This window comes from Aulonocara stuartgranti (genome assembly GCF_965226115.1).
Source record: "Aulonocara stuartgranti genome assembly, chromosome: 16".
In the NCBI taxonomy this organism is placed as follows: domain Eukaryota; kingdom Metazoa; phylum Chordata; class Actinopteri; order Cichliformes; family Cichlidae; genus Aulonocara; species Aulonocara stuartgranti.
Genome location: NC_138952.1, coordinates 32,244,877 through 32,269,771, shown reverse-complemented (window position 1 = coordinate 32,269,771; position 24,895 = coordinate 32,244,877). Strand labels below are relative to the sequence as shown.

General features: G+C 43.4%; 2 protein-coding genes across 10 annotated transcripts in view; one reads left to right on the top strand and one right to left on the bottom strand.

Annotated features, from left to right (window-relative positions):
* The window catches only part of sema5ba (sema domain, seven thrombospondin repeats (type 1 and type 1-like), transmembrane domain (TM) and short cytoplasmic domain, (semaphorin) 5Ba), a 194,935-nt gene extending 174,124 nt beyond the window's left edge, over positions 1-20,811 (bottom strand). For 3 of the 9 annotated variants that reach the window (XM_082507351.1, XM_082507358.1, XM_082507356.1), the window contains exon 1: positions 20,620-20,811. The gene's annotated coding sequence lies outside the window, so the exon portion shown is untranslated. Of the gene's footprint in view, positions 1-4,867; positions 5,471-20,619 lie in introns of those variants that run through there. The other 6 variants (XM_082507360.1, XM_082507352.1, XM_082507359.1 and 3 more) reach the window with 5 other exon arrangements.
* Positions 20,812-22,045: 1,234 nt separating this feature from the next.
* The window catches only part of pdia5 (protein disulfide isomerase family A, member 5), a 73,696-nt gene continuing 70,846 nt past the window's right edge, over positions 22,046-24,895 (top strand). The window contains exon 1 of the mRNA XM_082507376.1: positions 22,046-22,144. Coding sequence (XP_082363502.1) covers positions 22,079-22,144 — 66 coding nt within the window. The 5' untranslated portion in view covers positions 22,046-22,078. The remainder of the gene's footprint in view (positions 22,145-24,895) is intronic.

Sequence of the window (24,895 nt, the reverse complement as noted above, 5' to 3'; positions counted from 1 at the left end):
AGAGAAAACAAAAAGTTAAAATTCCAGTCCATTCAAATCTTCTCCAGATCCAGGGTGCCGCATTTATTACCAGTGAACGATTGTAAAAAAAAAAAAATCAGATTTTGATTGAATCTAAAATGAAACTAATCCAAGACACAAATCACAGAAGGGCAATGAATTGAAGACGCACCAGGAGGATCCTGCTAATAAATATCCATCACAGAAAAATGCGGCCACTGGAAAACGCTCATTTAGATTACCTGCGTTTACTTTCTTCATGCAAAAACAAATGGCGACATGGAAGAGAGGCACAACGCAGCAGAAACAAAACAGGAGGGACAGAGAAATGACACCTAAAGTTAAATGAAGTCCAGCCAACACAAACTGGCCGTCCTTGACCAACGGGCTCGTGTTTTATGCCTTGGTTATCCCTCGCGCCCCAGAGCACAAACGGCCCTCTGTCGTTTGTGCTGCCTTAATGAATAGGAGCACATCTTCGGCAAAGTCAAAGACGCGTGGGCATGGCCGCCACCACTGCTGATTTGTAAATCGCTAAGGATGTCTGGGCATCCTGCCAGCAGGGGCATGCTGTCAAAGCAGCAGGGGGCATCGAGGGTGACTGGAGCAGGCTACTCCGCTGCGAATAAAGCTAAGAGAAACAAGTTTCCAGTCCAACTGTGAGTGTTAACTGGAATCTTGCACCATGCCACATGTTTAATACATATGCACTTCATACACATGGGACAGCGAACCACAGAAAATAGCCCAGTGGTTAAAAATCCTTTCATCCCAATCAAATAAAGTCCATAAATATAATGTTTAAGTAATGCCTTTCCAGACGTGTTCCTGTTTGAACACCACATTACCTCTGTACATAAGCCAAACCAGGCCCGCAGGGAAATGCTTGTCCCAGTTTTGTTGCAGAGGAACTCGACTGGCCTGCACAGAGCTCAGAGATCCCCATTCAACACCTGGAATGCTCTCAGCGAGCCACGATTTATCAGCCAACATTAGCGTTGGATTACAGTAATGATCGAACGGCTGAATGGGATTAATTTCCCCGCAGAAAGGTTGCAGAATTAAAGTGTTCCAAGAAGAGTGGAGGTTATTACAATCACATCTTCATGCTTGTCTTCCAGCATTAATGTAGAAGCCTTATCCAAACAGAATAATCCCAACAATAAAATACTTTTTTTAAAGAGTAGAGGAGAAGTAGTAGAAGTTTTCATTCCAGCCAAACCATATGAGTTTCAACCACTGCTGAACTTTAGATATTTTAGTTTTAGGAAATTCATATCTAAAGATACACTCAGCCTTGGTGCCATGAACCCATTTCCACTTGCTGCAAGCCACAGGTTATGAGTATTGCGAACACTGATAGCTAAACAATCTGTCCTTTCAGGGTGAGCTCTGCATACAGAAGACCCTTCCACGTGTAAACTGAGACATGGGCATGTAATAACAGCTTCTGAGCTGCGCCAGCCTGCTGTCTGAGTCAAAGAACCCTATCTTCATGACCAGTGCAGGCAGCTTGAGAGTATGCAAAAGACACCTGGCTTCTGCTAGTAACTAAAACCACCTGAGACCCGCCGCTTATAACTTGGTTTTCTGTTGTTTCCTATGTTGGACAATTAGGATTACAGCGCCTCATCAATCCTGAGTGTCATGGCTTCCTTTCCAACTTTCCTAACAGTTTCTCATCTTCTACTATTGAAATGTATCACATTGTCACATTTTATTTCATTATTAATTTCTCCTGTCACTGTAAGGCTTAACTAAAAGCCCAACATCTGTCTTTGGCACAGAATCTGTGGTGATGTGTGCTTACATTGTCCCACTCTGCAGCAACCAGACATCAGACAAAGCTGCAAACGTTCAGACTTTTGGACAAACAGTATAAAGTCTCATTGCATGAGGAGGTTGTAAGTCACCACACCCTCCTCTTTCTATTCAACTTTTGCCAGGCCTTTTTGCATTTTGCACTGCTGCCCATGAAAACGCAATCTCAGGAGCTCTTGGAGATTCAGTTTGTGTGCCCAAGCCCTACTTCTTTGCGTCTGTTGATTGTGCTTGCCGCATCACAACATGTCTCACAGTCTCTCAAAGCCTCTAAAACTTTTAGAAGCCACGTCTGCAGCATAAAAGTTGTTTGAGAGAGCTGTGTGAAGAGTATTTCTTTCCCATGTCCCCACGGGCGACATAATTCACAGGAGCTGGAATGAGAGGCGAAACCAGAGCACCACAGAAAATGAGAGAGCAGCATGTGTCTAAACAACACACACAGGCTTGTCTGACCCTGTGGTAATTGCCAGTGCTGTTGCAGTGACGTGATGTAAGTATTCATCTGCCTGCCTCCATCACCATCCCGCCATTCACCCAGCCAGGTTGGTGTTAACAGACCAAACCACTGTAGTGTAATCAAGTAAATAAAGCCTTGTGGGTTAGATGTAAATTAGATTCAGTGCAGCTGAGAGGAGGCACAGAAATAACAAGGTCACATCTCTGGACATTGATATAGTTTAAGATACTACAAGGACACATTAGAATGAGGAGGGACAAGCAGGGCATTATGACAGAGAAAAATGTGACGGGAATACCTCACAGCATAATTTGTTTATGCAGTTTATTCCTTCGCTTGTTTTTTGGGGGGGTTTTTGCCTGTCCCATTTGGTTCTTTAGCCGTCAGAATTGTTGTCTGAAGACCAACAAGGAGACCCAATAGATTTACTTTGCCAAATGGATCATCACAGCCTCGCCGTATTGGTCCATTTGATCGACCTTTGTTGTTATTATTTATTTTATTTTATTTTCAGTTGTTACAGACGGGACAGACATGACTGAGGGATAGGAAAGGGAGAGAGAACGATGAAGGAAAAGAAAAGAAAAACAGAAGGGAAGAGGGACAGTGAGAAAGGGCATTTAAAAAGAGAAAGGAGAGGGGAAAAAAGAAGAGAAAACAAGCAAAAAAAACAGCAACATACTAAACACAACACCATCACGTTAATCTAGCTAAGTGTAAACAGCAGTAAATACTAAATATTGAATGTTGTTGTGTAGCAAACAGAACCGACAGCGCACAATGTGCTTGGAAATAGCAGCCTATGAGGTGTAGTTTATGTCTATGAACAGTGAACACCCGTGTGCACACCTGTGTGGATCAGCGCGCTTGTAATCGAAAGGTTTCCCCATGTAACGGTCTGCTAGAGGATGTAGAGAGCCATAGCCCCGCCCCCAGGGCATGAAGCAGGCATGGAGGAGATCCAGGCTCCAGACATCCAGAGGCCCCAGAGTGCGAGAGCCCAAAGAGGACCACCTTCAGTTGTTTAGGATATGCATGTTGGCCTAAATCTAAAATTATTCCCTCGTGTTACTGCTTTGTTTTTTTGTTTTTCTTTTAAGTTGCACTCCACAGTCTTTTTCACTGGTGTTGCTGATATTCATTCTAGGTATTAACATGTTTTTATCTCAGCAAACAATCCTTCAATATGTTTTTGTTTTGTTTTTTTCAGATATAAGCCACATTTTATCTCCTTACTGACACTATACATCTTTGCCACATGATGACACCTGAGCTTGAGCCTCTATTTAATGAAAAATGTGGCATGTGGCTGACAACTAATGGCAAATTCCAGCTTGTATGCAAACACTCGCCTCCAGAAATAGAGAAGATTTGACCTTAAAGTAAACTTTAATGCTTTAATGCTGCAGTCAACACATTTCGAAAAACATACATGTTTTACTTCCATGCAAACTGGCGACCACAGCAACCTGTGTGCAACTAAAGCAATGGCGATGACGTTTTTTGGTGTATCGCCAGTTTTATGCTAGCGACTGCCAAAAGCCTGCGCTTAAACCAGTCTAGGCAAGACTAGTCATGCACGCCTAGGCCAGGGTCTAGCCGCTAAGTGGCAAGTATCTGTGTCTGTGTTTGTGCTTTGCATACAGTTAATGTGCAGTGTTGCCAACTTAGCGACTTTGTCGCTATATTCAGCGAGTTTTCAGACCCCTTAGCGACTTTTTTTCTAAAAATCATCGCTAAAAAAAGACGTGAAAGCGCTACTCTCAACAAGCAGCGGGTGCTGTAACGCAGTCAGTTCTTCTTTTACTCTTTTACTCTTATGCTGTTTTGTGGATCACAAGGTTTAAAACTACTTATAAACACACACACACACACACAAAGTAACTTCACCAGAGTGCCTATTTCGGGTCACTTTTGCCAGTCCAAGCCCAGGTAAAGGAGCAGGGTTGGAATTGTGACATTAAAAAAAACAATAATTGGTAAAAGAAATTTAATTTGTAGTTCTAAATAAACTCTAAATGCATTTAGGACGTTTTTTACTCACTTTATGTCTCTTCCACGATGTTATTTCTCTCTCCAACAACATAGGTTACAATTAGATTAGCATGACCAATTATGCAAATTAGGCGATGACGTCATTTAGCGACTTTTAGGACAACCAATAGCGATTTTCCTTACTGAGGAGTTGGCAGTGTTGGGAAGGTTACTTTTAAAATGTATTCCACTACAGATTACAGAATACATGCCCCAAAATGTATTTTGTAACATATTCCGTTACGTTACTCAATGAGAGTAACGTATTCTGAATACTTCGGATTACTTAATATATTATCATGCTTTTACAACTACATGAATGTGATTTATTACTATTACTGAAGGTCCGCGGGTCTGAACCGTAGTAAAGGACCTCTGACTAATACGTCAGGTTCCGTGTTGGGCTCGTAGCCGAAAACTAGCTTTACTTTGTTGTCTGGGTCAACTTTGCTTGCGAGAGACAGAGAGAGGCGTTGAAAGGCTGCTCCAACGGAACTTATTGTTTCGGATGAAAACACGAACACAGCGTACAGTCGAGTCGTAATAGCTTACTTACAACTGGGCTCGTCAGGCACTCTTCTTGGCTGCAGTGGTTATTATTATATTTACATGCTTCCAGCTCCCGTTTCTGCTTGACGATAAACTCCTGCTTTTCGACTCTCCTTTTTCTCCCTCCTCGCGCTCACAGACACATAACGTGTATGGCAGTCCATTCTCCCTGCAGCACGGACTACACTGCCCATGAGGCTACATTCTTTAGGGCTATGTCTGTAACACTCTACCTTTTAGCTTAGCACAACAACAACAACAAAAAAAGGCGCTCTCTCACCCAGGAAACACAGTCACAAAGAGAGCGTCACCCTGTAACCATGGCAACCGTAACGCTGCCGCCTGGAACAACAGAACATAGCTGTCAAACAAAACCCAAACAGTCCTGACCCGCGACAAAATGAAACAGGGAAGTACCGCCGTGTAATCCATTTATTTCAACAAAGTAACTGTATTCTAAATACCACCTTTTTAAACGGTAACTTTAACGGAATACAGTTACTCATATTTTGTATTTTAAATACGTAACGGCGGTACATGTATTCCGTTACTCCCCAACACTGGGAGTTGCCAACACTGTTAATGTGTGCAGCTTGCTAACCAAGCAAGCTAGCTAGCAATAGCTTATTACGTCATCCTCGTCCAAATATTTCTTAAAACACACAAATCCAGTCCAGAAAACATCGTGATGGTTATGTGATTATTTTCTATACAGTCAGTGGCTGAAAAGTCTAAATGCTAGTAAGTGAAGGTCTTAAATTAATTTAACTCTTTACCCCTTGAAAATCTACTAGGAGTAACCCTTGAAGCTCTTGTCTAAATTGAGTGGTTTCTGTCATATTTTAGGCCTGCTTACAGAGTTACTGAGAGTAATCTAACAGTCATCAAACCACATCTTTATTAATATACACTGAGGTTTTAGTACTTGTTATTGTGAGTACAGGGGAGGTCGTCAAATGTTGTCTTTATGGGCGAAAGAGTTAAAAAGAAATCTGAGAGCTGAGACATAAATGAGAGCACACATAGATAAATAAATGAGGTGTTCTCAGTCCTTGCTCCAAATGTCTGTTTAACAATACATTTAGCATTCAGGGGGACGCCACACATTCAAAACCTCCACTGGGACCTGAGCCATACCTAAAAGAAAACCGCTCATGGCGGGTGATGAATGGGGCTGCTGGCCAACACTAGCAAGAGCAATCTGCTGTGAGTGGGGGCAGACATTTACTCTGCCATCAAACTTCCACCATCTGATTTACACATAGCTAGAAAGTGCTCTACTGCTTTCCTGCTGTGTTTCTTAAGCCTTTTGTAAACAGAAATTAAAAACCTAAAACCTCCCATTTATTGCACTGGAGTCCATTGAAGAAGCTATACTGTGCTTAAACAAATTTATTAGAGCACCTGTCAGAAACACAAGCGAACGCAAATAAAACTGTCTGACACACGTGTTTAGAAACGCACATAAATTACAGTAATTTGGCAGACAATGCTGTGCTTGACTATTTTTTCTGCTTTTTTCTAAGACTGTACATGTGAAAATTCATAAATAACAGCAATAATTATCATTAGAGTTAAAAACATTATTTGAATTAAAGAGGTTGCACATGCTGGTGGATTAACCATTGCAGAAATACTGTTAATTTAAACATAAACCTTAGATCGGGTGGTGGTCTAATAAGTTTATTAAGCATTGTAGGTTTGGGGAAGATGGCAAGGTTATGTTATCTCTTGAAATACTGCCTATATATGAGGAGCCACTTCTTTGTGCCTTTTAAAAAGGTCTCACACAAGCACTGTACTGTCACTGCACTGTAACCAACATGAGATGGAAACCCAGAGGGTCAGGTAACAGAGAGCAAAAAATGTCTGTAGGTGGTGGACATGGATTCCAGGTGCAAAGGTTATGGGAGGAGATTAACAGCAGTGCGTGACGCTCACACACTGGGCAGTACAGTGGCCCAACAGAGGATTTCAGCCACAGTGTTGCAGCGGGTTGGTGGAGTAAAAAGAAGCAGAGGAAGGAAAAGTGCAGTGATGTGCAAAATCCCGAGAAGAGAACAAGATCCTGAAAAGGAGCTCTAATTGGCCTAAGCATCCAGGTGGGCCACATGAAAGAGGGACAGTCACCGTGACAAAGCTTTAAGAGTTTTTTCCCATACAAAAGTGTGTCCAATACAAGGAGGGTTCGTGCACGTGAGTGGGGTTTTTTTGTGCAAATATAGCCACATACTAAAGTTTTTCCATCATTGAACCCTGCTGGTTAAATATCCAGGCATAGTATTTCCTGAGTGTTCTTGTTGGGGGTGGAGGGGTTGGATGCGGTGGTGGATAGAGGATGCCCAGTTGGCCGCTTATCTCTATCATGCAGACGCTTGGCCCACAGTCTTCCATCACTTCGCTTCCTTGTTAACAGGCTGCACGGTAATCGGAGAGCCATGTGACTCAACAGTAGCCCCTTCTCCCCTCGCCACCTGAAGGTTGGAGAAAAAGGCCACTTCGACTTGTTTGATGTTTTTGGAATAAGATGCATTTACCTCGGTGCAAGATGCTGAGACAAATGTTCTGCCATTAATCAGCAGGATGGAGAGGATTGATTTTAGGAGACACGCAGGTGAATCTCATTTCCTTCTTGGCTTAATCCAACATTTCAATTTACTCTCGCTTTCATCCACCAAGTCAAAAAGTAATAGATTTTTATGTAATAAATAATTCACATGACTGTGATTAAACCTCCAGCCATTCTGGTGCTTTTGAGACGAGGTGCTGGGCGCGGCGTGCTTTTTAATACTCTGATGGTGACAACGGGGCTCTGAGAGTTGACCGTCTCTGTTTCTGCCAGGACATTAATCACTGTCACACTCCTCTCTTTCTGCTTCAGTCTCAAGCAGACCCTCCTGCCCCCACCGAGAGCCACTTCTATCGCCATAGTAACCAAAGCTAACCCGACTCAGCAGTGCTGTAGAGGTAGTGTGGCACAAAAATGTGTTTATGATTGAACACTTAAAGCCAGGGAGGCAGAGCGTAGACGCGTCGTGCTTTCTGTTCCACTTTGTTGACTTGCCCGTCAGACTTGTCATTGGCCAAAGACAGCAACCTTTGTTCAATGTTCAGCTTCAAATAAGGATCGTGGTCACAATCTGAAGTGCCTGCACTCGCAGTACTTACTGTTTCGCTCATTTCAGGCCTGTGCTTGTATATGTTCTCAGTGTTCAGCACCTGTTAGCTAATGAGTCCTTAATTAAGGCTACAGTCTTGCAGCACTATTCCCCTGTCAGCCTCATATCCAGAATTGAGCGTATAGAATAGAATAGAATAGAATAGAATAGAATAGAATAGAATTCAACTTTATTGTCATTGCACATGCACAGGTACAGGGCAACGAAATGCAGTTTGCATCCATCCAGAAGTGCTTAGTGATATAGATATATTACAATATATATTAGCAATAATATAGATATGTGAGTATATTACAGAAATGGGTCTATTATGGTATGTTATAATGTACACGGTATGAAGTATGTTGTGAATATTCTATAACTATAAGTATGTACAGGCTGTAGTGAGTACAAGCTATGTACAGGATATGAACAGGATATAAATATGAAAAACTATACAGAATATGAAATAAATAACTTTACAGAATCTGAGATATACAGCTATACAGAAATGGGAACTATGCAAGTTGTAAACAGTTGTAGGGTTAAAAATTATCGTATGTACAGAATGATTATTTACACAGGGCTATACAGTAGTGCAGTTAAGGTAAGTGAGGGTGTGGATAATTTCTACAGAGGCTATATAAAGTGCTAGTGGTTGTGAGTGGTGGTTCACTCCATGTTATTATTGTGTGTTTGAGGGTACAGTTGTCCATTGTGTGTGTGTGTGTATGTTCAGTCCATGAGTTAACGTGGGTCAGATGTCAGGAGGCAGAGTTCAGGAGTCTGACAGCTGTGGGGAAGAAGCTGTTCCGGTACCTGGTGGTCTTAGTCCGGAGGCTCCTGTAGCGCCTCCCAGAGGGCAGGAGGGTGAAGAGTCCATGTGATGGGTGACTGGGGTCTCTGATGATTTTCCCAGCCCTTTTCAGACACCGCTTCCTGTAGATGTCTTTTATGGCAGGAAGTGGTGCTCCGGCGATGCGCTGGGCAGTTTTCACGACCCTCTGCAACGCCTTCCGGTCCGAGGCAGAGCAGTTCCCGTACCAGACTGTTATACAGTTGGTCAGGATGCTCTCGATGGTGCAGCGATAGAAGTTCACCAGGATGTCTGAGGACAGGTGGTTCTTCCTCAGAGTCCTCAAGAAGAAGAGGCGCTGGTGAGCCTTCTTGACCAGCTTGGAGCAGTTGGTCGTCCAGGTGAGATCCTCGGAGATGTGGACTCCCAGGAACTTGAAGCTGCTCACACGCTCCACAGCCGTCCCCTTAATGTGGATGGGTGGATGTGGGTCAGCATTCCTCCTGTAGTCCACGATGAGCTCCTTGGTCTTCTCGGTGTTAAGCAGCAGGTTGTTTGTGTCGCACCACTCAGCCAGACGATCCACCTCCTCCCTGTAGGCGGCCTCATCGTTGTCACTGATGAGGCCAATCACCGTGGTGTCATCTGCAAACTTAATGATGGTGTTGGAACCATCAGCAGGTCTGCAGTCGTGGGTGAAGAGGGAGTAGAGGAAAGGGCTCATCACACAGCCTTGTGGTACACCGGTGTTCATCGTGATTGTAGATGAGCAGTGGTTATCCAGCCGGACGTGTTGGGGGCGGTTGGTCAGGAAGTCCAGTAACCATTTGCAGATGAGGGAACTGATGCCCAGGTCTGTCAGTTTCCTGATGAGTTGTGAGGGGTGGATTGTATTGAATGCTGAACTGAAGTCTATAAACAGCATTCTGGCGTAGGTGTTGTTGTTGTCCAGGTGTGAGAGGACAGAGTGCAGTGCGATGGAGACTGCATCCTCTGTGCTCCTGTTCTGGCGGTATGCGAATTGGTGGGGGTCCAGGGTGGGGGGGAGACAGGATTTGAAGTGTGCTAGGACCAGTCGCTCTAAGCACTTAGTGATGATGGGGGTGAGTGCTACTGGGCGGTAGTCATTGAGGCAAAATGGGTTGGAGTTTTTGGGTATCGGGACGATGGAGGTGGATTTGAAGCAGGCCGGTACCACAGCGTGGGCCAAGGACAGGTTGAATATGTCTGTCAGCACTCCTGCAAGCTCCTCAGAACACGCTCTGAGAACACGCCCGGGGATGCCATCGGGACCTGCAGCCTTGTGGACATTGATCCTGCTCAGCACCGCTCCTACATCGGTGGGGGAGAGAGTCAGAGGTTGGTGGTCTGGCGTCACGTCTGCTTTGGTCGTGGTTGTGGGGTTCCCTCGCTCAAAACGAGCATAAAAGTTGTTGAGCTCGTTGAGGAAGGAGACATCAGAGGATGCGGGGGAGGGTTTGGTGGTCCTGTAGTCTGTGATGGTCTGGAGTCCTTGCCACATGCGTCGGGGGTTGGAGTTGGAGAAGTGTTCTTCTACCTTCTTTTTGTAATGGTGTTTGGCTTTTTTGATGCCCTTCTTTAGATTAGCCCTGGCTGTACTGTAGGCGTGTGCATCTCCTGACCTAAAGGCAGTGTTGCGGGCCTTCAGGAGGAGACGAACATCCCGGTTCATCCAAGGCTTCTGGTTGGGGTACATGGTGATCCGTTTCTGGGTGGTGACACTGTCTGTGGTTTCGGAGATGTAATCCAGTACAGATGAGGCATACTGGTCCAGGTCTGTGTGGGTGAACATATTCCAGTCTGTGTTTTTAAATCTGTCCTGGAGCACTGCGTCTGTCCCCTCTGGCCACACTTTAATTGTCCTCACAGCAGGTTTCACACGTTGGATGAGTGGTGAATACCTAGGTGTAAGGAACAGGGAGAGATGTACCGATTGTCCAATGTGGGGGAGGGGTGTGGCTTTGTAGGCTCCAGCCAGGTTGGAATACACATGGTCTAAAGTCTTGTCTCCTCTGGTGTGGCAGGAGACATGTTGGTGGAATCTGGGAAGGACTGTCTTTAAGTTGGTGTGGTTGAAGTCGCCAGCAACAATAAAAGCAGCCTCGGGGTGTTTATTCTGGTGTTTGTTAATGGCTGCAGAAAGTTCTTTCATGGCCAACCTAGCATTAGCGTCGGGGGGTATATACACGGCAGTGAGTATGATCGAAGTGAGTTCTCTGGGGAGATAATAAGGTCTGCATTTGACCATTAAAAACTCCGCAGCTCGCACGCAGCATGAATCACAAATCAGCCACTTTGGCGGAGAAAAAGAACAAATTCCGGTCTGCCTGTTGGCTTAAAACCAAGAGATTTCTGGCAAGAGCCACACAAAAAGGTCAAAAGACACGGCAGAATAATTTCTCCTGAAAGTCTGTCAGGTTAAGCTGGAGTATTGCTGAGTGCTCATTGCTACGCAGGTCAAATAGACAGGAAAAAAAACAAAAGAAAACAGACGCAGACAATGAATAATAGCATGATCGGATTCTCCCTGAAAAAGCTGAAATGTTTTGACACCTCAGATGTGAAATAGGTCTATAGCTGCCACACAAAATAAGTGTATATGCTCTCTGTTGTTGCTTCCCTTTGTCAGAACCGTGCTGCGTCTTGCAAAAGTACACGTCTATATATGCTGATTTTCTGGAGAAGGCTGACAGCAGGCGTGGATTGTTTTGGATTGAGAAGAAGAATAACGCAGCTGTGAAGATTAGGTAACAAAAGGGTTTTTTTGGTGGATTTCACTGTGGTACCTGAGGAGATAAGTAATTATTCAACACGCATGCCTCTTGTTATCTGGTCAGGGCAGCGATAATACAAACTGCATAAAACATTTAGATGGGGAAATGTGAACTTGTCACACTAAAGGGAAATCAGAAAAAAACAAAGGGCGAACAGCGTGACAAAGTAGACATCAAAAAGCAACAAAAAACACCATGTGGGATCTCTGTGCCAGTGCACTTCAGCGCATTTGATCTTACTGGAGCTATACTTGGCTTTGGAGTTGTCGACGTGGCATTATCCACTAGTTCAAAGCAGCAAAGCAGAGCCCAGCTGATATAGGATTATTAAGACTGATACTGATATTTGGCAGTTTAAAAATCTGATATTCAAATATATTGGCTGATATGTTTTCTTCTTTTAGACACACAAGACATAAACTTTCACGTGTAGTTATTTATGTACCTGTTTGCGCTCTTCCTGGCTCGATCAGCTGGTTGTTGTGTTTGTTGGTTATTCATAATGTTCCCACCTTTCTGTAAAATGTTATTTCCTTTTATGAAAAGAAAAACACATTCAAAATTCCCAGGGAGGAGTTTCCTCTACGTCCTCTCTTTTGTCCTTCTAAAGCTGTTGCTACACGTGAAAAGTTGTGCTTTTGTTTCCACTGTCCTCTATTCTTTGTTCTGGAAATTATTTGAAATGTTTCAGGTATTTGTGGGAGGAAAGAGTGGGCGCTTACACGGCACGTAACATCATGGCAGCCTAATATTAACCATATTTTCACTGTTGCTGTACAATAATAAGGACTTTTTCAACCTTCATACATCATAGACTCATAAAAATGATGACAACTATCCCACGGCGCTCTCAGGATCCCAGGACAACTCTGTCATTCTCTACTCTCCACTTGCATTAGATTTCAAGCCATTATCTGGAAGAAGGACAACGCCACTGAATCGTATTTAGTGCTGCAAAATCATTAGGCTCATGCTGCACATCGCATCCTGACATGTGGTTGTCCAATTATACATGCTACGTGAATGTGGGGATGTGGGTAACAGTATAATCGGAGAGCAGCTGCCCGCTTTCACTAATTGCTGCTGATTTTCTAGCCATTACTGCAAATGTACACAACAGAAGCCGACACGCATATGTTCGGACACAAACACATGGATACTCAAACAAACAAACAGGCGCGCTCACAAACGCCAGATTGCTGACCGGCAGAGATGCATGTGCTGCACTTTCTAATGAGCCAGTTCTACAACCTATCAGAGGCTGCTGATAAAAATCTAAAATACTGCAAACGAATGTCAAGTAAACACATCAGGAATTCTCAGCAGCTTTATCTGATAGTCTCCAAAGCGCCTGGTACTATTGAAGTCACATACTGAATAATGGCAGCTTCTTAGCATGCCAAATAGTCTCTAACAAAAACAAATAATGTATATCGTCATTCCATTTCCTGTCAGCGTGTAAATAAAAAGCTAGATGAGTAGTGCATGAGTTGCCTCTGCATATCAGTTTAAGCCTTGTTTGCACTGCCTTCTTCAAACCTATTATTTCACAGAGCACAAACTGAAGAAAGGAGTTTAGATCTCACCGTATGACTCCATTTGGAGAGATATAATCATTTTACAGGGTAAAAATGAGCCTTAGTCTATTAGGAGAGGTTTCTAAAAGCTGCACACAATGGGTCTTTTTGAAGCAAAATACCTGAAGCCCTGAGATCCCTGAGAGGAATGTTGATGACTCGAAAGCAAAAGTATGAGTTTGATGAAGCCACTTAACAATATTTGAACACTTTATACAGCCAAGTGTAGTTTTTATAGACTCCTAGTCGTATAATCTAATGTTTAAAGTGTATGAATGAAAAATACCAGCACTTCTGTCGACCTCAACGTGATTTATTTATGCTTTGTGCATTCAGGCTTAGGTCAGGTTACAGAGAACCAATTTCCATTGTATTTATATTTTGCTCCACATACCTGAATTTCTATACGGCAAAACGTAGCAATCCAGATGCTTCCATAGAGGAATGAAAATACATATTATCATGCTCAGGCTTTGCTTTTTTACCAGATCTCGGTTCAAAGAAACACCTACAGGAAAGCGCGCAGCAACTTTTCAGACAGTGCTCTTCAACGCCTACATGGAAACAAACAAGTGAAGGGGCTGTTGAGAAAGAATGGTGTTCATTCACTGCAGTAAAGTCACCTTGTAAGGCAGCTGAATTCTCGCACGATTCGATAGATCACGATCATGAGAGCTGCGGTTCAATCAACAACATAAAGGGAAGTGCTCGCCTTCTTCTCCTGGGTGTTTAGATAGATAGATGGTTCATCCAGTCACTTGACAAATGTCTTTTGGAAATGAAGATGATGTCAGTTATACACAGTTTTGTTTTTGTTGCATAGACCTGGAATCACAAACGTCTTTCTGAAGCCCCTCAGACTGCGACAGGTTTTACTTCTTTACACCTTTTGTGTAATTTGCCGATCTTATTTGATGACGTTTTGGTATGTGGTGTTAATCAAATGTCTCGTGCAATAATGTGCTAATTATTTAATGAAAAATGCTGCTCGTTTTCCAAACAGCTTACATGTTACCTATTTGGAAAACTGGTAACAACTTCCTAGCTGGTTCAGTGGCACGTCAGGTTACCAGTGAAGTAGAGACCTGCCATCTGTTGATTTAACAATATGCTTTCTGCATTGTATTAAAAAAGTCCAAATCCACTCTGAGTAATGCCAGATAAACTCAGACATTCAAAACAAGTGCTCTTACATACTCAATACCATCCGGAAGGTTTAAGCAATGGTAAATGTTAAATGTTCTTATTTAGCTTTTTTTTACGATGAGCACTCAAAGTGTTTTATACAACTTGTTCATTCACCCAATCACACCCGTTCTCACAAGCACTTTTCTAGGTTTTCAGTGCTACCGAACTAACATTCACACTCCGATGAATGCATTGGAAAGCAACCTGGGGTTAGTATCTTGCCCAAGGATTTTTGCCATGCAGACTGGTGCAGACTTCCAGTTAGCAGGTGACCTGCTCTACTACCTGAGCTACAGCCACCCCATCAAATCAAACTACTTGCTTCAGCCAAAGGAATTCAGAAAGGAAATCATTGCTGTCTGATGCCCTGTTCTAAGTTTGTTTGTTTGTTTCAGTTTTTGAAGGTCAGCTTTTGTCCTTAAATCAAAGGTTATAACAGAGGCGGAAATGTGTACAGGTTTCAAAGCAAAAGCAAAATTGTGATTTATGATTTCTTGACCTATTTCATGCGGACTGACTTGACTTGCAGGAGGAGGCTTGGGGCTTGGGGTTTTTGCAGAGGTACAGCATCCTGTTCTTTCTTCTTTGCAGCTATGACAAAATCAAAGGTAAATATATGTGATTTTACCTTTGAACAATGGCCAGATGTGTTAATGATTTGTCGCTCAACTATGATTTCTCTGAGAGCAAAGAGAGGAGATCCTTAAATTACTTTTCCAAATTACAACATTTTCTTTTTTTTTTTTACATAAAAAACCCCCAAAACAAACACAAAAATCTAATATATTCTATCTAGAAACTGCAGAAACAATCTCTTTGACTTGGAAGATTCAAGAAACTTCCACTATAAAAGACCTCTCCGGTGTCTTTAGAGTGAAAACAGACAACCTGAGAGCCCATCCATCTCACAGAGCCAGTGGTTCACAGTAGTATTAAAGCGGTGGAATGGGAACAATGTTCCCACCGTCCCCACAAAGGGCTCAACACCCATCTTCCAAATCAGTCCTCTGGGTCACACCAAGCCTTGAATGAGCTCCCTTCCTAAAGCTTCTGGGGGTTTGAGCCATGCATCCAGAGCATCAATGGAAATAGTGTTCCTCCCCCTCACAATAGTCAAATCAACTGTGGGAGTACTTTCTCCTCCTCTCGCTCCCCTTTTATTCCGGCTTTGCTCAGACCTTGCCGAGGCTGAACGGAGGAGGGATGGGAGAGAAAAGGCACATGCCTTCACGTCCGCTTCGCATGCACACAAAGAGAAAAATCAAATTGCTCAGACATGCACACATGCGCGTATGAGCACACGCTCGCTCACGACGCGCGTTCTCGCACACCTCGTCTAATGGCCAAGAGGGGTAACAATGAGAACGTGTGGAAAAAGACAGAAATCCCAGAATATTCTCATGTTGGGAAGAATGCACATCCAGTTTAAAAGCTGCCCTCCAAATGAGGAACAGAGTCGCCTTTATTCAAACCACACCTGTTATTAATTGTTTTTTATTATTAATTAATTATTAATTTTATTAACCAATTAATCCTTTTCATCTGGAAATTCTTAGAAAATGTGGAGGCTGTTCATCACTAGCTCCCCAAGACCAAAGTTTAAATGTTTCAGCCAACAAGCTAAGCAGCAAATTCTCACATATGGAAAATAAGAAAAGAATAATCTGTTGCATGCTAATTTTAAACTCCAATAATCATTTAAAGCTTCAAAAAAATCAAGTTTCCCCTCCTGCTTGACAGGCTTTCCATTTTTATCTCTATTCTCCTTGTTTGTAAATAGCAGAGGAGGAAACAATGATGATAACGTTCCGCAGACAAATTGAGACTGTTGGGTCGCATCAAGCTTTAATTAGCAGGGTTGCAGACAGGGGGCAGAGACGTTGCTGCCGTACTGGATTTCACAGACAACGAGGTTGTCTGTCAATGCAGAGAAAGGCCAGGTTACAAACAGCCAGACAGCGTGAGTGAAGGCCACGCCAAGTACACTCTGCATTCAGAAACAATGAGATCTGGGGAGGCTGAGGGGACCCAGACAGACACTGTGGAATTATTCATTTCCACCCACCAGCTCAGACCGCTCGGCCTCCCTCTGCTGACGGCTCAAACTGTCTGCTTATTGCAAGTACACGTTCCTCCTCAAACCGAGTCTGTCATTAACAAAAGACTGAGCTAAAAAAAATCTGATGCAGATTCTCATCAGGGTGCTGCTGCGGCGGTGAGGCAAAGTGCATCTGTCAAGCTGCAGTTTGTTTCTGACAGTAAAATTGGCCACAAAACACTCACATCAACCAAAAAAAAGCAAGAAACAAGCCTGGGCCAAAATTTGAATGTTTCTCTAAGTTGTCACATAGCTGAGGAATGATTTCATTTTGAATAAAATGAGGCTCGGGACCTCAATCGAGCCTCGGTGTGTGTCTGTGTGTGTGTGAATGGAAAATGGCAACATTTATGTCAGTACTGTGGGACAACATAATCACATTCAGGTGACTAGGCAGCAGAGCTCTGTATTCTCCGTATAAAGACCACGGCGAGTATTGAGGCGAGGGCTGCCACCTCAAATCATAGTGTCTGACGCTGTTATTTCAAATCTGGCGTTATATTAACATAACAGAGAGCAACAGACACTCCAATGTGGCTGCAGTGTTCTGAATATACAGAGCCACTTTAAGGCAGCATCTCTCCATGTGTCTCTTCACACTCCTTGAAATATCTTAACAAAAAAATGAAGAAAGAAAGAAAGAAAGAAAACAGCACGTCTTTTGGACCCTCTCTCTGCTTTTGGACAGCTTTGTTTTTCCTCAGTGCACCCTGACCTGATTACCATGTGAATCCTGCTCCAGAAGGCCACTTTAAAACTGTAAAAAATCTCTTTTCTTTACTTCCACATAGCAAGGACACGCACATACACACACAAAGGGGTGCAAAATAAGGACCAACAGGCAGAATTGTGCACCCCTGCAAACCACTCATTACTTTGTAACCATAAAGGCATCCTTCCTGAAAGTGCAGAGATAGGTTTTTGGTTTTGGGGGTGTTTTTATTTTTGTTGGAACTCTCAAGTCAGGGTTCAAAAAAGACATAAGATGATAGAGTGCATAAATGAAGTGAGGTGTGGTTCACACGGATGGCAGCAGATGTCCTGGACAGCTTGTTTGGCGTGCATGAAAAGTCAAACAGCTGAATGACAGACTAACAGCAGAGATATCGCTCTGTGAAAGCTGTCAGTTTCCACTCTCTACCTTGGTTTCTTGGATGGTGAAAACCTACACCTTGAAATGACAAAACAGTCTGTCAACAGCAAGAGTTATTGTTATTTTTATCCCTCAAGCTCCTTTTCCATCTTTATACAACTGGAGCTATATGAAGGGTAACTGCGCGAGAAAAGTGGCATCAAACCTGACACAATCACACTTCTTATCTGTATCCGTCTGTTATCGCTTTAGACGAGACGTGCTCACGGCAACACTCGCGCACCTGCGATGGTCAGACCATATTGAGCGTTTCATCCTCGTCAGGCGGAGGAGAGGAGAGATCAAGTTCTCCGGACATTAAACTTTCATATCTGTTCACCGCATCTCAAATGATGCCCGACAACAGAAATATCACACTTAAATATGCATCATTAAAAATCTGATGAAAAGGCCGCCAGCTCGTCTATTCCACACCTATCATATTTGGTAATGGAAATGAATTATTTATGTCGCCATTAGATGCCATGGAGATACATGACCCCTGGATAACATTGGGAAAACAAAACACTTCCACACGCTGTAGTTACATGGAAAATGAGAAAGAAGGGGAAAGTGAACGTAGAGTAGTTCTAAGAGGATAGCTGGAGGGGGATAGGTTGCAGGGAGGTTATCCAGTTTGGGATTGTTTTTTTTGGATCTCTTTCTGCTTGGCAGGTCTGATTCTGCCCCACCAGGACCTGTCAAGAGCCCTCATAAATTCATCAAAGATGAACCTACTTTCCATTTGAATGGAGTGACCCAGGATACTAAAAACAGCTCTCCAAATAACAAAAGCGTTAATGATCCATATGACAAGCATCTGGGCCTAACAAAACCTGTCAAATGGATGAATATCAATCAAAAGATGAGGGAGATATGGTAGTTTCACACATATTGATGAATGAACAAAATAAAAGCAATAGTTATGCCAATGTAGGGTACGGGGGGTTGGTGATCAGATGAGATGAAATAAGATGATGTGGCAAATTTATTCATCCCATATTTGGGAAATTCTTTTGTTACGGCAGTTTAAGTGATCAATTATAACTGGATTGTGATGGGGTTGCTCCTTGTTATTCCACAGAAAGGGAAGTGGGAAATTACCACTATGAAGCTGTCTTTAGTGGATTACTAATTGTAGCTAATTGAGGATATTAAATATGTTTTTTTCTTGTCTGTTGTATGGAAAAAAAACAAGCTGCATTAAAAAAGGATTATATCATCACCTTTGCCAAAACTCACACCAGCCATGGTGCATATTTGAGTGTTAATGAATAATACATTAATTTACAATACTGAAGAAACTGAACAACTGGGGCTCAATAAAAACATTTTTTTTAAAAAAGCTACAGATGAATAGAGTGCAGCACCACAAAAACTACCAAGAGCCCAGTGATGATAGTCGCTGTTGCAGGAAAATAGCTTTCAGTTGAATAAGCTGTTTGATTAATTTGGTCGGGGGGGGGGGGGGGGGGGGGGGGTAATAAGATTTAATATTCTAAGCCTTAAAAATTCCAGCCACAAAATTTCTCTGAAAACTGTTCTCAGTGAACTGTCTCCAGATAAAAGTTTGTGCGTAAGCTTTTGGCATTTGATCGACTGATTAAAACAAAAAGAAAAAACAATCAAGCAATACTTCATGAAAGTCTCTTTGCGTGCTCATTTGACCAAACTTGTGTGCGTGCAGATTGTCTGTAACTCTACAGCAGACGTTACCTGGCAAGGTGTCGCCACAGCTGTACAGTGCCGCTCAACACTGCCCTCTGTTGCTCTGCTACAACACGGTCCGCTTTGGAGCTCTTGACAAATCATTTCAGGATAATCAACTCAAATTTACGCAAAATGAAATCGACCTATTTCTTTTATAATAGGGTATCTCTTTGTTCGAAATCCACAGCCTCAGGCGCTTTTACCTGGACAGCTTTACAATTTAAACTATTACAAATCTGAAGTGTCTTTATCGGGGAGAAATGGAGAAGCTATTCATCCAAGTGACAAGCTCATGAATATTTTCTGAGTGTTCTCGTGCAGAATTAGCCTCACTAACGTTTCCTGGGATTGGGAAAGAACAAAACACCCGAATCGTTGTGCGCAAGGCTGCTCAACCCGTGCGTAAAAGCTGTTAATCTGTTATCGGAAGTGATGAGCAATGAGGTCATTATTGGCCGTCTTTAAGTCAGACAATAAAATTCACTTGCACAGTCGGGAAGAAAAGACAGGGTGGTCGATTTTACACCAAACTTCTGAACCGCCAAATTGGGTTACCGCGCACACAAATATTTAAAAAGAGAAATGCCGACCAGGCGCACAATCTCCCAAAAAATGCACTTTCCTTCCCAAGCATATCTCCTAACAACGGGAACAAGTTTCCCAACAAGGTTGCTTTTTAAGTCCACGTCTTGCCTCTTACCGGGACTACAGGACAGCGTGCAGCACAAAGTAAGTTTGAGGCAGTGCTAATGTGGCAGGCACAGCCAGCTCCTGCAGCCCACAAATGCGCCTCTGATCCTGGGATGAAACGTGAGTGGAAAGTAAAACTGGCGAGACATAAAGGAGCAGCTCTGAATAACACGCTATATCAACGGACAAATCACTTTGCCTCAAGCAGTTAAAGTGGGAAAAAGAGGATATCCGCAAAGTGTCTGACATTTAGGATAAAAACACAGCCCCACCGCTCAAACCCCGCTCTGATAGAAAAATGGTCCAGAGAAACGGACCCCACAGCATGGCTGAATAAAGCTTTCGAGTAGCCAATCCATTAGTGATGGAGGGTCCCTTATTTATTTTATCTGTGCAGGTCAGCTAAGCTGCAGCAGGCTATTGTGCTGATTTGACTTTAATATGAAAAAAAAATCAAACACCTCAGTCAAAGTCGAACTGCAATCCATTTCGTAAATCTGAAGCGGGATACAAGCTGGAAACTGGTGCACAACACACCCAAAAAGTGCTTTGTATTAGTCCTCCCAGGTATTTTGCAGTGGGAAAGAAGGGAAAAGTGATTTTTCTTTTACCTTGCAAGATGTTTGTATTCCCTAAGTTGATGAGAATGCCAGGTAGAGATAAGGAGAGAATCACAGTCGCAGTTTTTAAGCTGTGGAGCCAGAATAGAGACGGGTTCTAGTCTTGTTTCCTCAGCCGCTGCGCGTTCCTCTCCGAGAGACCTGCAGCCGACAACTGCGCTCTCTCTTCTTTACCGTCGGACGATACCACCGGGTTGGGGGAGAGCGGGGAGGAGTGGAGGATTGGGGGTGGTGAGGAGGGTGGGGGGGGAGTAAGAGGCCGATTTGCAAGCGCAATCGGGAGGAACATACGCACGGACACCCCGGAGAGCAAGAAGAGTGTCACAACACTGCCTATGTCCAGTGCAGAAACAGCCGCACCGAGTTAAGAAAAGACCAAAGGGATTTTCTGGGAAAGGTTTGCCCTGCGTGCTGTTGTCTGGGATGCAACAGCAGCCTACCTGCCGTCGGGGTAACCGGGCAATAAAGGTCCACTGGGAATGTGAGTGTTCCCCTGCTTTGCAAGTAAACAGCAAAGCTTAAACAGGGAACACAAGTTATGGTTATACACTTTTCTGTTTTGTTACTACTCTAGTCTATTTACATTCCACAAGCCTAAAATTTACAGGAAATTCTTAACTATGTCTTAGGCCAATTACAATGGCAACAACCAATACATGCAAGTAAAACCAAACAAACAAAACTTTTCAATTTGTTTACTACTGAATTTCAAGATGGCAATAAGGTTAACATCAGAGCAAGTCAAAGTCCATTCTGAAAACACTGTCATTCTATGCTGTAGATGTGTTTTCTTTAGTGTCAAAAAAGACTTGATGGGCACATCCGAAAGAAACATTTGTTTATAGAGCATCACTGCTCTATTCTATTCTATTCCATTCTATTCTATTCTATTCTACTCTTCACTGACGTATATGGATTAAACTGGGTGTTTGATTGGCCCCTTTTTTATCGTTATACAGTGTTATCACTGTACGCAATTTTCTACAATTCTCCACATCTATTCTGTTCTATTATATTTTATTCTATTCACCTTGCGCCAAACGTTGCTTAAATCAGATGTTGTTGAGCACATTTCATCAAGCCAATTTTTCTTCAGGAGTGGAAGTCCAATTGATAAAGAGCTAATTAAGATCCTTTCAATCACAAGCCAATTTACTAATTAGCCCCTCGTGTAATTAATTGTCCTTCAGTATGTCTGCATTAGTCCGATAAAAACAAAACCACGTAGACTACAGTTCTTACACTCGGTGCTAACCTGTGTGTGTGTGTGTGTGTGTGTGTGTGTGTGTGTGTGTGTGTGTGTGTGTTGGGGGTAGCAGCTGCAATAGCTCCCCCGTGACTTTTGCTGCCTCCCCCGCTCAGGACTACATTTCCCAATAACCCTTGCGCCATGCTCAAGAATCCGTGGAAAAGCGAATGCGCCTGCGTATCCAGACGTGGCAACGGCATCATGGCCTCTTGGAATCGCTACGGGAGTCGGATGAGAGAGGCGAAAATGTTAACGTTGGTGTTGCTGGTGAGTCACACGAACCTCTTGTGTGTTTCATTTAAAGTGCGTCGCTGTGCCATCCCTCAATACAGAAGAGAAATTATTTTTTAAAAATAAATCTAAATCGCTCCTCCTCTCCGCGTCTTCTAGCCTGTCCGTGCAGGAGGTGCAGGAGGGAAGTTGACAGCCCTTGACTGAACTTGGTGCCCAGATTTAAGCAGCTAGTAATAATAATAAGGGGGCACTGCGATGTGTGTGGCGCAGGTATTATCACTGGATTTATTTATGTAGCTGCCCGCACTCAGCGGCGTCTGGCCGGTGGTCGCATGTGCACACACGGGGTCCCTCCCATGTTTCTAAACCGTAAACCGTCCGGTAAAGTCCGGACAACCGGGGCTCCTCAGAGAGCTTACCTTTCTGTCACAGCTTATGCTGCACATGCCGCTTTTGTTGCATTCACCGGGCGTGTTAGACTTACACTCCACGGTCGCAGCTCAGCAGCCCATTCATTTTCACTCTTAAGTGGAACTGAAAGTTGCAAACTGAAGTGACTTGCACAGTGCGGGTCTGGCTGTTGACCACTGACTGGCAGTTGGGGAGCATGCAGCTCAAGTGCGCTTTGGAAGCAGGACAGTAGGCTGTGCAGTCTCCCTCCGTGTGGCGTGACGTGTCACAACTTGTTCACGTGCCCTAATTTAATTGTATCAAACAGCAAATATGTTGACTCTTGTGCACTATAATTTAGGATAAGAAAACCCGTGATTCTAACTTGGTCCTGCTCGGTAAAATGAGATAGGGGCGATCGTGGCTCAAGAGTTGGGAGTTCGCCTTGTAATCGGAAGGTTGGCGGTTCGAGCCCCGGCTTGGACAGTCTCGGTCGTTGTGTCCTTGGGAAAGACACTTCACCCGTTGCCTACTGGTGGTGGTCAGAGGGCCTGGTGGCGCCAGTGTCCGGCAGCCTCGCCTCTGTCAGTGCGCCCCAGGGTGGCTGTGGCTACAATGTAGCTTGCCATCACCTGTGTGTGAATGGGTGGATGACTGGATATGTAAAGCGCTTTGGGGTCCTTAGGGACTAGAAAAGCGCTATATAAATACAGGCCAATGAGAGATCATGGGGAAAATCGCCTGTGAATTTGTCACAGAACTCAATACCTTCACAGAGCAGAGATGCCAAACTCATTTTACATTTTGGGCCACGTACAGCCCACTTTGATCTTAAGTGGGCCAGACCTGTGAAACTCCTCTGTCTGTCAGTGTGAAGAAGTTTAGCTACACATTTAATCCCCGAGATATTTTAACATAAGGAAAGGAAGAACTTTCAGCAGTATATCTCAGTTTTTCCTACATGATTAAAAAAAAAAATGCTGTAGTAAGAACTAAGTCTGTAAAATTACAGAATAAGTGATCTTAGCTTAATGTGCAGACTGTCCTTCTATTATAAAACAGAGAATTTGTGTTGTGTTCATTGACAGATTGTCCTCTTCCTCCCACTGTCAGCCCATTGTAAAAGTCATAGGTTTCTATTGTTGACAGTGGAAGAACAGGACATTGCTGTCATTTAATTGTTTGTCTATTAATTATTCACTTTGGTGTAGCATGAATGGAGGAGCTCAGTAGAAAAAGCTGTAAAACATAGGAAGCTACAGTTAAAAGTCTAAAAATGTACCCCCTCCTTCACATTTTCCAAAGCTGTCCAGTGGGCCAGATTGGACTCTTTAGCGGACTGATTCTGGCCCCAGGACTTTATGTTTGACACCCCTAGCATAGCGTAAGTGAATCTTTGGTGTTTCCATGCGATTAATGATCTTAAATAAGCATTAACAGTAAGGACAGCCCTCCTATGTAGGTGTTCCTGGAGTCACACAGAGCTTTATGTCCGTGAAGTTTGCTGGGACACTCACGTGTGGAGCCCAAGGACTAATGAAGATTCTTCGCTCTGTAGACATAATTACATCCAAAACACACAACAGGGACACAGCTTCTAAAGTGTTAGACTAAACAAAAGTATGTTAAGATGTCAGATGTGCTGCTGTAACTGCTTAAACATTTATAACTTCAGGAAAAATCTACACTGATCTGCTCCAGTTGATTTTCATCTTGCAGAGCGATGATAAATGGAGGACAATAGCTCCCCGGAACTCTGGGAAGATATCTTAAATTAAATATAAGCCTGCAAACTGTACCATAATAAAGAAGGTAAGGTGTGCGAGCACCCTTTAAACAGGTAATCAGTTCATTGTCTCAGCTCTAAAAAGCGAGCTAGCTCTGTAATGTAGAGCGACATTCGTGCCACTTTAGACCACGGTTACTGATGCAGACCTTTTCCTGCTCTGCTTCCTGTTGTGAAGCAGCCTTTCGCACACAAGGGTGGTGATTGGGTGTGTGTGTGTGCGTGCGTGCAGTACGCTCTGTATATATGCATTTGACAGTGATACTTTGTGACACGTTGGCACCGTGCCACAGCTCTTGGGAGTAAATAGTGACTGTGCTGTTCAAGCGCTTACTCTCGGCTGTAATTTTACAGCATTTACATTCACAGCAGAAACATGGAGTCAATTTATTCAGCTGGTGTTAATTATTAAAACAGGACAAAAATCAAATTTCTTCAATTTCGACCTCTTCCAGCCCAATTTAAACTCCTTGAGTCTACTGGACCTCATCAGAACCGGCAGATTTCAGTATATTGGGCCTGATAAGTGCTTTATGACGGCAGGTGAATCCAGCAGCAGCTTTGAAGGCTCCATCATCTGCCAGTAGAAGCAGACCAAGCTAGATGCC